Raw genomic sequence first — 13,280 nt, forward strand, 5'->3', positions numbered from 1 at the left:
GGAGATCAGCTAATCGAATGTATATAACAGATGTACTGAACACAATAAAGCCAGTATTTTGCAGCAGTTCAAGTGTGTCACTTCTTATTCCTTCTTCTCTTTTTTAAATTTTGCTTTCACTGATACTTAAGTTTTTATATATATAGTTTCAATAAAAAGGAAGAGTGTCAGATTTCATGTGTAGTAACTGAAAATTAAATAAGAAGCACATATTTTATATTTAATACTATACAAAAATCAGCTGTATGTCATTAAATAGGATTTCTTTATTTTTTCATTTAAGAAACATTAAATTTTCTATCAATGGAGGCATAAATTAGTTAAAATGATATATATAAAAATAGGCCTGATTATTGGAAAAACTATTTTTTTTTTTGTTTTCAGTATAATGAGTATGTATGGAGTATAATTCTTATAGCAAGACAAGATTTATTATGAAAAGCAACCAACTTTTTGAATGGTACTTTGAATGTTTTAGCTATTGAATTTACAATATATGAAAAGTTTGAAATCTATTTAAGTAAATTTTAATTAACAAACATGCAATTATATGACCAATAATGAAATATTAATATAGAATTATGGATGAGGAAAAATGACAAGGCATTGAAATGCATGCAAAAAATGTAAATATATGTAAGGCTATATCTAATTACATAATAAATAAAATAAGTGCAATAGTTTGTAATTTGGATTAATTTTTTGAAGAAAACTTGAAAAAAAGTAATAGATAATAAAGAAAAGTATGACCATTCAGATACAGGTACCTATAGCTTTAAGATTGTCTTTGACCTAATAAAAGAATTTTTTTGCTGAAACTATAGAAAGGAAAATTAAGTGTTTTAATTAAAAATTAAAGAACTTATGTTGCCATATGACCTTATATGAGTCCCTTTAGAATAATACAGAGAAATCAATAGATGAGGGCTGAGGAGCCTCAGAGATACTTAAACAAAAAACACAAAGAAATATAAACGTTCATTATAAAAAATAATTATAGGTTACTTTCTCACTTTTAACAGTTGAACAATTAAAAAAAAAAATTAATAAATAAAAAAGAGAAAAGAAAATGATGTAAAAATAATTAAGAATGAAATAATAGTTAACATACATATTTACAATTATATTAATTTACAATTTTATGGAGTCTGAATGGATAAGAAATGATTGAACAGGTGAGATTTAAAGGTAGGGAGGGTATTGGAGCGACGGATGTTGGAAGGGAAGGAGTTCCATAAGGATGAGGCTCGGATAATGAACGATCTATTGGAAGCAGCGGTTCTGTGGGTCCTTGTGTATAAATCTGAAGACCGGGAACAGGTGTTGTGGGAACGAATAGAGGATTTAAATTGAAGGAGCTCGGAGATGTATGAAGGACGGCGGGATTGGATGACTACGAAGATGAAGGATGCCAGGAAATACTCATGTATTTCAATATACATATATTGAAATACGTACAATCAATATACATATATTGAAAATTACATATTGAAAAATCGTGGGAGCTAGTTGAAAATTACAATTCTCATGTACTCCAATTATAGTCCACCAAAATGGGTTGATAAATAGAGTAAAGTGGATCACAACCTTAAGTACCTACCTAATGTGCCTCCAAGCACTCAGTACCCCGTTATCAATGAAAATTAGTTCAGTACAAGTGTCAAAATTTATTCCTTCCACAGTGTCAAAGCTGAAATGATTATTATGTGCCATTTGAAGCCTGTTCCGAATTTAAGGTGTAGTTGAATGGTGATCTTACAGTTCTCAAGGCGTAAATTAATCATTAGATTGAATCTTTGACTATAGCTGTTGGTCTCCAGGAATCACTGGAGTGCATCTAATGGAATTATTGAATTCTCTAGCTTTCTCTATGGGTTATGTTTTCATTAAAAAGAACCATTATGGACAAGGACAAAAACACATGGTTAAAAAATGGAAGACATTAAAAGGTAGAACAACTTACAGTTGGAAATAATTGAGTTCGGTAAAGCAGCCTCAATACAATTGAGCAATTATTTTCTGAAGGGATTATTTCAATGCACATTGGCAAAGCCAACTCTGTTTTAACCAAATTGCTCATGATAACAAACATATTACTAATATTACATATTAGCCCTTAAAATAAAAAAATATTAACAGTCCAGAGCTTTTTTTCCTGAGGTATATAAATCAATAAAGATTATAATATAATTCTATTTTATATAAACAAATCAAGGAGAAATGGAGCGAGTTTTTTGTATGTCATTATTAAGGTGTGATAAGACATGTTCCATTATGTGATAATTTGTGTGTATTTATTTAAAGATCTTTAGACAACATAATTATCAAACATAATTCTTCTTAAATCAGGTAGAAAAAAAATTTTTAACAAGTGTTAAATTATGATTAAAACAAAAATATTTTTGTATACTAATGAGTAAAAACGTATTTATGTTTGAAATATAATAATTAACTCACATAATAAAATTCACCCTAACAGCCTTTGTGAATTAAATTGTTCTTATTAAATAGTTGAAGTCCAATATACCTTAGATCACTATAAAAAATAAAATACATACCTGAATAACGGATTTCTTCAATATTCCTATCATGAACATCTGGCAAGCATTGAGATACCTCTTTATGAGCATGAAACAAAATATTAGCTTTTCCGACCATATCCAAATAGGATGAAGAAACATTTAAAAGGCCTCCTTTAACCAACATAAGTTTCACCTGTTCATTTTCTAATGCTTTCGAATTAACTAGAAAAAGAAAAAAGTTAATTTTTTTAAGTGTTACTAATTCTGTAGAGGATTTTCAATTTTTTATAGTATTTAAATATCAAGGAAGAATACTCCTTAAGAGACACTCTTCAAACTTCAGTTTTTATTAAGACATTTGAAAGTTTCAAACCAATTGGTTCATTCTTAAGTTCTAATCTATAAATTGAATTTACATTAACAACATATCTAAATCATTAAAAATATATATATAATTTAGTTTATTTTACAGGTAGACAAGTTACTCATGGTCTTCTTAGTTAAAACTATAAACGATGCTGTGAGTTTCTAAAATTGTATGTAACAGACAAGTAGATGGAAAGTCAATAAGGAAATTGGTATAATTAAAAATTAAGGCTATATATATATATAACAATAAATTCTGTTAATTATTATTATTACAACAATATCCATTTGACTATTGATAATATAATATTTTATAACTAGGACAAATCCTTTAAAATGAGAAAATGAGAATGAGGAGGATGTAAGACATCAAATAATTAAGATAAATACATAAAGATGTTACAAATAATTGTCTTTTCACGATTTACAAAGTGATTATTACCAACATTTAATATGTTAATAATTATGAATAACTTAAATCTAATAGTACAGACTCATCAATTACATCTAATGTAATAATTGGTAGATAGAATGGAGAATGAGCAGTTTGTTCGAAACATTTCAAATATAAAAATAAATGAAGTAAGAAGAATTAAGGATTTTTTCTCCTAGAAAACAAATGAATATAAAACTGTATATCCTCAGCCAAAGGTTAAATAATAAAAATAAAAATGAATGCTTTATTCTAGAGACATTTCAAAGAAAAAAAAAATATATAGAGGTATCGTACTGAACAATGGTCAAAACAAGATGCTTATGAATAATGTTAATTTTTGAAGTATTAAAATCATACTTTTGTTTTGTTTTGTTTTTTAGTGATTTACAAGATATTATACCTTAAATGCCAATATAAATTTCAACACATTTAAAGCTACTATGAAATCCTTAATAATTACAAACTAAATAATTAAATAAAATAAATATCACCAAGGCAAAACATGGAACTTTACTAAAGAATAAGTAAGGTTTATGTGAGAAAACCTGAGTACACCTATGACACCCAGCTGACTCAGAACTGCATGCACAAGGGATGGAAAACAATTAGAAAAGTCTTAGGCCCGTAAAAAAAAAAAAAAAAAGGATGGAAATTTAAAGAAAAAACACTGCAGTTCTTGTCGAACAAGGCCAAAGAAGAAGAAGAGTGAATATTGCTTAACTAAGATATAAATGGTTCATAATATTAACAAAGATTTATCGAAATCTCTATTTCATATATGTACATACATATAAAAGTTATGTGTTTGCATTGAAAAACCAATAAAAAATGGAAAAGGATATCGGAAGTAAACTCACTGAATGCGTAAACAAGACTGACTTTTATTGAGTTCAGAACCTCTATACTCCCCACTAGACTGTCAAGGTTTTTTCACCTCCCTTAGCATTTGTAGGATGTCTTCCTCAATAGATTTAATCACCTGACGGCCTTTGTCAGCTAACATTTCACTCAGGCCGTAACTTATATATATATATATATATTTTTTTTTCTTTCTTGGTTTTCTTTTCTATGCCTGCCTGTCTTGGTCTACTACTTTCCAGTTTGCCACATGCAGCTCTTTCACTTCTAATAATAAGTAACATCTTTATATATATGTATGTAAGTAAAATTTTAAGTTTTTACTTTTTTTTAGACCAGCTCGACATCTTGTGGAAGCAAAGTTTTTTCTCCAAATTTTCAAACAATTTTTTAATGAATCTTTGATTATTGTATTTTTTCAAACATATTTTGAAAAAAAAAAAATGTTCACGATGGCAGGAAATTGAGGCAAATTTTGGATTCAGAGAAGTTTAAACCATTTAATTTAGTGAACAAAATCAGAAGTAGATGATTTTTTTTTTAAACCTGTGTCATTGATTCCAACCACTATTGATTTCAAAGTGAATAGGAGTGCTAACATTTATCTACTTGGTACTACATTTGAAACTACTAAGTAATCAACACTCTTTCAACAGAAGTTAGGTAACATTTAGCGTCCATCATAGTTTCTTTCCACTAGTCCTACTAAGAAACATTCCATTACTCGGATTCAACACTGTGTGATTAATTGTTTTTATCTTAGAAAAAAGACTCATGTGGAACCCTCACACTTTACTTTAAAGACAAGGACTCAATGGAAAATTCAGCCAACTGTACCAAATATCAAGTTGGACCTCTCGACTATCAACAAATTTTTAAATTCACAAGACTGTACTCAGGGTTATCTAATCTAGAATCATGGAATAGAACTAAGGATGACACAAAAATATTCTAATGTCAAACTTATTAAATCCTATCAATACAGAATCTTGTGAAAGTTAGTTTACAATCCAATTTATGTTTTCAATAATGTGACCTCATGTAGACAAAATTAAAAATATTTAAATTAATATTCCTTATATCCTTTTATAAGGATTAATATCATTCAAATTTTCAAAACTTCATCAGAACCTTATCAATCATAATAATTCTCAGGTTCAATTTTATCCAGTTCCAGATGGGTCCAATACAGGAAACGAAAAATATGTCCTATGATTCCATTTGAGTCTATGTTTCACTTTAATAGTTAATTATAAATAGAAAATACAAATAATTCAGGATACATAAACATCAAAGTAACCTATTACTGACTGCATAAAATGATATGCATAAAGTATACACCAAATGGGTAAAGAATAAATTATTAAAAGCAAGTATGATAAGAATAATTAAAAGGAGGAAAAAAGGTATAGTCTATTGCTTTAACAATCTTTCATAAAATTCTACCTTAGTATTTAAAACATGGAGGAGGGGAGAAAATAATGACAATATTTTGTGTTTATACCTAATAATAACAGTATTTACTTTTCTATACGAAGATCAAATGAAGCCTTCTGATAAGATATTTTATAAAATGATCGTGGTAGTGACAGAAATTGAGGGTACAGTATACAGATGGTTTTGTTCCCAACCCACGACAGGTCCAGAGCTACAATACAGAAAACAAATCAAGAAAAATATTTAACTTTTAATATTAGCCATGACTTACAAAAAATAAAAAGGAATTTATAAATGGATGTATAGGAGAAAGAGTATCTACTTATATGCATGCAATTGCACAAATTTAGGGAGTAGGAAGATCAGTGGTTCCCAACCAGTGGTCCGGTTGCACATATTTTTGTGAGAATTTATAGTTGGATTATTTTATTGATTTTCTTTCTTTATGTTTAAGTGTTAGCTGAAAGGTTTTAATGGGCAAATGTCCAATAAAAGTAAATCACAATGCACTTTTAACCAACCTTATTTTCAAATATTTTTGAGGGAAACCTCCCTCTACTTGCGGGGATGGGCTGGACATGGTTCAATTTCTGGCTTAGTGGTCTGTAGACAGCTATGGGTAAGGAACCACTGAAGTAGATGATGGATTTTTATTGATTGCTTGTATTTTTTACAGTGTTCAGTAATGAATCTAAAATAAAAACTGTATGGTTCTCAGATTAAAAATAAGAATCTTTAGGATAAATAATTAACTAAGTATAAAGTTTGATCTAGTAAAAGAATCTAAATTCTTGAATAGCCTACATGATCAGCTAAGGTATACAGAAAAAAAAAATTACAATCTATAAGAACTAGTCCTGGCTTTTATACATGTACATGTGTTGATGTTTGATTTTTTTAAAATTTTGACATTTTAAACAAATAGAACCAGCCATGTATATTTACAGAAGGATATAAGCAAACTTAAAAAAAAAAAAAAAATGCATCAAACTGGAATTTGTGCTATTACTGAAAATCATAAAAAATAAACACCTGAAAGTACATAAGAAACAAATAACAAGGTACTACTATAATCTATCAATGAACAGATATTTAACAGGGTTATTTTGAAAATAAATAAAAAGTCGCATTAAAGAAAATACTGAATACAACTTGTTAAGTTGCTAATGCCCATAGAATCTGAATTAATAGTATAATTACTATTTATTAATTGTTCTATATAATCTAACAAGGGATATATTAAATAATTAGAATTTACAGATGAAACTCTAAGCTACAGTATATGCTTTGAAAATGTGATATTTATTATCTACTAATAGTTATATTGTCTATGGATACATTAAGTTCACAAAAACTGGATTACAGCAGATACTCACAAATCAATATTATTACCAACAAATAAATATATATATATATATATATATTTATATTTATATATACACACACACACATATAATTTCCATTATTTAATTAATATTACCTTTGAAATCCCTCAAATTGATAAGTTCTGAAAGTCCAATAATAACACATTGAGTGGCTTAGAATTATGTTTTCGGTCAACTGGTACAACAATATCTAATCAACTATAAACCTTCAAAGAAAGAACTAGAAGAAGTAGGATTGACTTGTAATTTATATCTGCAGAAAGATTAAATCAAAAAAAGTTATAAATGCCAATTTACAGTAAATTTAGAAATGTACTTCAGAATTTAGAAATGCATTAGAAATCTGACAATATATCACTGAAGTAATATTATAACATTCGTGAGCTCTAGCTAACAAGTTAAAATAAAATGTTCCAAAACAGACCACTCGTTATACTAAGTTGGAAAACATAATTTGCAAGCAGTAACCCAAATTAGTTTTATTCTTCGAGACTAGGATTAGGGTACTGAGTGGGTTGACAGACATTCCCAATCTAGATCTTGAGGCGTGTTCACACACCACATCTTACCTGATATTTTACTTACATAAGCTTATTATTGTTAGTTAGATTAAGAGTGTTAATTAAAATGTGGGGAAACTACACATTTTACAACAGAATAAAAACTGAACACTTAACTGTAGTAATGATTAATTTTTGTAAATTATAGAAATAAAAGAGTACATGTACATGATCTTTAGCATAACAGCATTTGTGAATGCCATTAGGATTGCCTAAGTTTACATTGGTAAACTTGTGTTTTTGAACAATTTCGTTATAAAAACTATCCATGCCAATGGAAAGTTGTTAAAAGTGATAATAGTAAGTCTCTCATATGATAAAAATGGATTTCTCATACATATGCCTGCTAAGCAATGTTGTGTTTTAGAGGAGTTTCTCTTGCAAGCAACATTCTCTTATCTTCTGATCTTCTCTCTTAAAGTAGAAGAAAATCAAACCAATAAATAACATTAATTCTCAGGATCCATAATTATAATAATTTTGCCACTCTGTCTGGCAGTCAGTAGTATTTGTCTGGTTTGCTGAGCTGTCTCCACAGTAGATGAACTTATGAAAATTTATTTTCTCTTTGTCAAGCAAGATTGTTAGATAGGTGTTCTTTTCTTATCACGAAACATGGGACATGAACATACCACCATAATAATTCATTCATTGAATGAAAAAAAAATGGATATAAAATGGAAACTGATGAAATAGTTAGGGAGAAAAATGAGTTATCTGGAAGGTATCTGGTTCCAACTTAACTCACAGTTTTTATGCATTCTCCATCCTACATGGCAACATACTTGAGCAAGTGGACCCGACTTTATACAAAATCAAAAGGATAACTTTATGTGGCATGTTTAGAAGACAAAACTTTCTGGAAGAGTAAGCTAGAATAAGCAAGAAAAAATACTAAGCATAACATGATACAAAGCACATGAAGGAGATAATGCATATAAATTTCGGCAATGCATCAATATAAGGCAGTACTGAGCACATTGTATCTAGCGATTTTGGAAACTGAAATTCATAATATATATATATATATATATTTTTAAATTCCTAATCAACACTCTCACATCCATGCTGTAATAAACCAATCTAATAAATCAAAGTATGCTAGAAACCTGTGTTATTTAATGACTTAACATACACTTACAACAGTACAATTTATGAAATGTAAGTTTTAATATAATTTATTTAAAGAGTAAGAAAGAAAACTAACTAAATTTTGACACATTTTTTTTTTTATCTTGGGCATCACACAAATAAACCAAAATTTAAGGAAAGGGTACACACCTACTGCAGTTCACGCCAAAACTAAACACTTATGACTAAAACTATGCCACGTATTATTGAAATCAAATCACTTAAACCTACATTTTGTCTTTAAATTCAAAACTGTCCATTTAAGCATTGATTAAACACTTAGAATGTTATGAATAATGCTGCTTATCTATTTAATGTTGTAATCCTAACTTAAATAAATATAAAACATATATTTTGAGAAGATGGTGGGAGTGAGTAATGATAATAAAAGATCACTCTCTGATTTTTAGTTGTTTTTTATTCTAATAATTTAAATATTTGTTATATATAATTCTTAGCTTTGCAATCTTATATTTTATTTTATTTTATTATTATCTGCTATCTATTTCATTTCTTGTTATACTGTTTCATAGTTTGTTTGATAAATATAGTTTCAATATAAGTTAGATGAAAAATTTATGTTAAATGTTAAAAAATGTATGTATAAAGATGTTTAAATTAGAAATCAAACCATCAGAAATAAAAGAAAAATTATGAATGACACTGAAATATGAGAAAACAAAATTGCTGGTCAGGACAAATTTGTCACCTCACATTGCCTCATTGAAAGGGCTGAGCTGTAAATATTGGTTTTTATTCAGCTATACTCTCTTACAAGAAATCTCCTTCTTTTAATTACCAAAATTAGCCACAGTTTATAAAAATTGAGACAAGGTATTAAAGTTAAGAAGTGATGATAGCAATACCGACTTTCTCAAAATGCGACTGCGGATTCCTGAACCATTACAAAATGCCAGACATATTCCTGAATTCCCCAACTGGTAGATATTCTGTAAGCATCGGTTAAATTTCAATTTTTTTTAAATTCTAAAACATCTAATCTAAAATTTAGAATTAAAAAAATGTATTTCCCCCCAACTATAAGTAACCATCTTCTTTGAATAAAAATCAATAAAATAAGAACTAAATAAATGCTACTTAACATACCTTCTGTTTGTGCACTTTTCACAAGAGCTAGAGTTTCAACTTGTCTTTCAGTGAGTTGTTTAGCATCATCAATATTTCCTTTTGAAGTAGCTTTTTTTAATTCTTTTCTTATTTTATGATCCTTCTGTTCACAGGAAGATAAATATCCTTTTGATTTATCCAATAACAATTCTGACTCCAGGATCCGTTCAAACTGAAGTTTGAATTTTTTTAAACCAGCTAAAAAATTAATGATTTCTTTTTCAGTATCAAACAATGATAAAGTCAGTAAGTTAAAAAATTTAAGATGACCCAATAAACATTATATTTTCATCAGTTAGAAATTTAAAAAATAACATAAATTATAACTAATGACTAATCAATCCTAGCTGTTCATAATTACTAATTATTTCTAATCTTTCTAGAACTATAAAATCTCTTTCTGTTTTTGTTTTTCAATTATGGAGAATTATAACCAGTATACTCACAATTCCACTAATTGACATGATTAATGTATAAGACCTGCATTGTTAGTTTTAGCATTTCAACGGAAAAGAAGTAGCAGATAAAAATGAATATTCATCATATTATAGCTCGGTACAAAGGAATTAAACAAGCTTTAGGAATGAAAACTTCATAACTCACTTATAGAGAATCCAACAAGTTAGTATAGATAGTGAGCAGAAATCGACAATTGTGATCTGATTAATACAGTAATTTTCAATTTTAAAAATTGCCTCCGCTAGAGCTTGTTTTGTACCGGGTATCCGTAACTCTAAGGGTTAGACAAATGTACTGGTACTGGTATTTGGTGGGGGGAACAAGTCCGGCAAGTGGGCCTGTGGGTCTTTTTTGCCAACCCCTGACGGTTACCAACCAAGGTGGGAGTGTCAAGATTCATTCTTCGGGACTGCCAAAAAAATGAATGTTTAACTGCCCCAGGTGGGAATCAAACCCACAACGTTCCGAACCGAGCTCACTGGGACCAGCGCCCCAACCCGCATGGCCGTCACGTCCCTAGACAAATGTAATTAACGACTCAGCACTTAACTTATATGTTGGAAAATTCAGTAAACAATTAAAAATTACAAATATTATAACAAAACTACCTAAAAGAATAATTAAACTTACCTATGAATTCAAGTTGAACTTCAGACCATAAATAAAACACATCTACTAGGATATGAAATGTTTCTTGCAGTGCAACATTTTTTTCTTTTGTGGCCCACTTTGCCATATCTTCCCAAGTTGTTGCTTGGGCCAAATGAAAACTTTTGAAGGCCGACCTCATTTTTCCAATATCTGAAATGATCATGTTTAGATCACTATGTCCAGAGTTAAGACACTTAAGTTTCACACTACTCCTAAAAGAAATAATAGTTTCAATATCAAATAAAAACACAGTTCATTTAAATTTATGGATAATGAAATGGTAAAGCAATTAAAGTAAACATCTTTTCAATGATCCTATTTTCAATTACATTTCAATAATAAATTATTAACTATTGTAGACACTTTCAATAAAAAAAAATGGCGAAATTAGTAGTAAATTAAATATTTTAATGGATAAAGATTAGAACACAATAATAAATAAATGATTAAATACCTTCTTATAGCTTGATTTGCTTTATCCATGGTAATAAATGAAGGAGGATGGTCTGGATTTTAATAATAGTTTAAGTACTTGAATCAGTTAAGTATAATTAAATTGAAAAATATTGATAACAGTTGACAAGGAAGGCACACACAATGAAAGATATGCAGCTTAAGCAAGAGAACTAAAAATGACGTAGTTTCTAAAAAAAGATGTAAACTATTTTTTGAAACGATGATAATCTCACGAATCCAAGTACTATTAGTCAAATAAAATTTACATCTGGCGCCAAAAATCACACTAATATGACGTCATCCAAAGAAATGTCTTTTGTTAATTACATTTATAATTCATACCAAATAGGAGGTGCTAGATAAAATACCAAAAACTTAGAATAAACAATAGAAATTAGGAGAGAGCACTAGACTATAACGTTGTAAGGAACTTCAATAACACAGGCAAAACAAGAATACCTTATTCTTGTTAATCAACAGAATACGTAGTTAGCAAGAATGAAGATCTAACTACTAACGTACCTTTTTAGTAATTTATTCACAACAGAGATAGCGCTACTGCCACCTTTTATTAGTTATTCAGACACTCAACAGGCAGCGTAAGATTCTATATTATTTTACAATAGATAGCATAATTTAAAAAGAACAACAAAAATTTCTGTTTTATAACATATCGGTCTATACACCAAATACAAATATTTCAATTCATTCCTTTTTTCTTTCCCATTTCTGTTCCTTCAAAGTCAAAATAAACCTTAAAACAAAAAAACAATGAATAGAATTACATTCATAACTAATTTCTCTGTAATACAACCTAGTAGTTGCTGGAAATTTGAGAAAACTCCAATTTTTACATTGTTATTGCCGGAAATTTTAACGTATTAATATGGACAGTTCTCCTCTTTTTAGGTTCTTTAATACTTTTTACAGTAACAACATTGTGTTCCCTAATAATTATCACCCAGAATGGACCCTCGTATTGCTGTATCTCCTTACCCCTGTCAAACCCCAATTTTCTGTATACGATCGTCCCGATTTTGATCGCTACCTTCCTGTCTGTGACCTTTAAATGCCCCCCCCTCCTGGTTTTTTCCTTTTTGATTCTTCCTCTTTCCTTCTCCCATAACTTTCTTCCAGCAACATTGTTGTTATGTATCTCCTCACCGTCCACTGCCGTGCCCTTATAGTCCTCCCGGTGTCCTCGAAGCCCAAAGGGTATCTCAAACGGTGAAAACCCCTTAACGGAATGATTATAGCCTTAGGGATTGCTACATCCGGTTCCAATCCCTTGTCTTTTTTCTTTCCCATTTCTGTACCTTCAATTTCACCATTTCGCAATTTTTAATTCACCCGATCAAGAAATTCGCTCTCCGGAATTCACCCTCCTAGATCCACTTCAGTGACCCGCTAAACAAATTCACTATTAGACGGCAATGTGAGATCAGACCACCATTTATAGTCACAGCAGTAGATCAGTTTACCAAAAACAAACAAATAGATACATTTTAAGGTGGATCCACATGTTGACCGCTCGCCACGAATCGGAGGCTTGTACAAATGCTCGGTAAACAAAGAGCGGACCATCCACATGTCAGTGTTATTCAGAGAGGCAAGCATGGCGGACGCACAAGGGGTTTCTGCTATTGTGCTGGGATTATATTATTTTTATTACAAAACAAGAAAATGAAAGGAAATTAAATATAAATAAATAAGATTAAATATAAAACTTATCATAAAAAGTTCCAACAAACACCTTTAACCTCCTAACAGCTCTCAGTTGCAACTAGACAAAGAACAATCTGTTCTATTCCTCACTGACATTGTAAAGGGTGTTTTTTTAAGCCCGATAGAACTTGAAATTGTAAAAAATAACACAAAAAATTAAATTGTA

At 29.5% G+C, this 13,280-nt stretch overlaps 1 protein-coding gene across 1 annotated transcript in view; it reads right to left on the reverse strand.

Annotated features, from left to right (window-relative positions):
- Positions 1-11,917, reverse strand: part of LOC106687626 (uncharacterized) — a 24,430-nt gene extending 12,513 nt beyond the window's left edge. Inside the window, exons 1-4 of the mRNA XM_014431609.2 lie at positions 11,388-11,917; positions 10,913-11,145; positions 9,803-10,021; positions 2,559-2,744 (exon numbers count right to left, since the gene is read on the reverse strand). Coding sequence (XP_014287095.1) covers positions 2,559-2,744; positions 9,803-10,021; positions 10,913-11,145; positions 11,388-11,416 — 667 coding nt within the window. The 5' untranslated portion in view covers positions 11,417-11,917. The remainder of the gene's footprint in view (positions 1-2,558; positions 2,745-9,802; positions 10,022-10,912; positions 11,146-11,387) is intronic.
- Between the last annotated feature and the right edge of the window lie 1,363 nt (positions 11,918-13,280).

The sequence above is a fragment of the Halyomorpha halys genome, unplaced genomic scaffold, assembly GCF_000696795.3.
Source record: "Halyomorpha halys isolate HHAL.00 unplaced genomic scaffold, Hhal_1.1 Scaffold989.1, whole genome shotgun sequence".
NCBI lineage: Eukaryota > Metazoa > Arthropoda > Insecta > Hemiptera > Pentatomidae > Halyomorpha > Halyomorpha halys.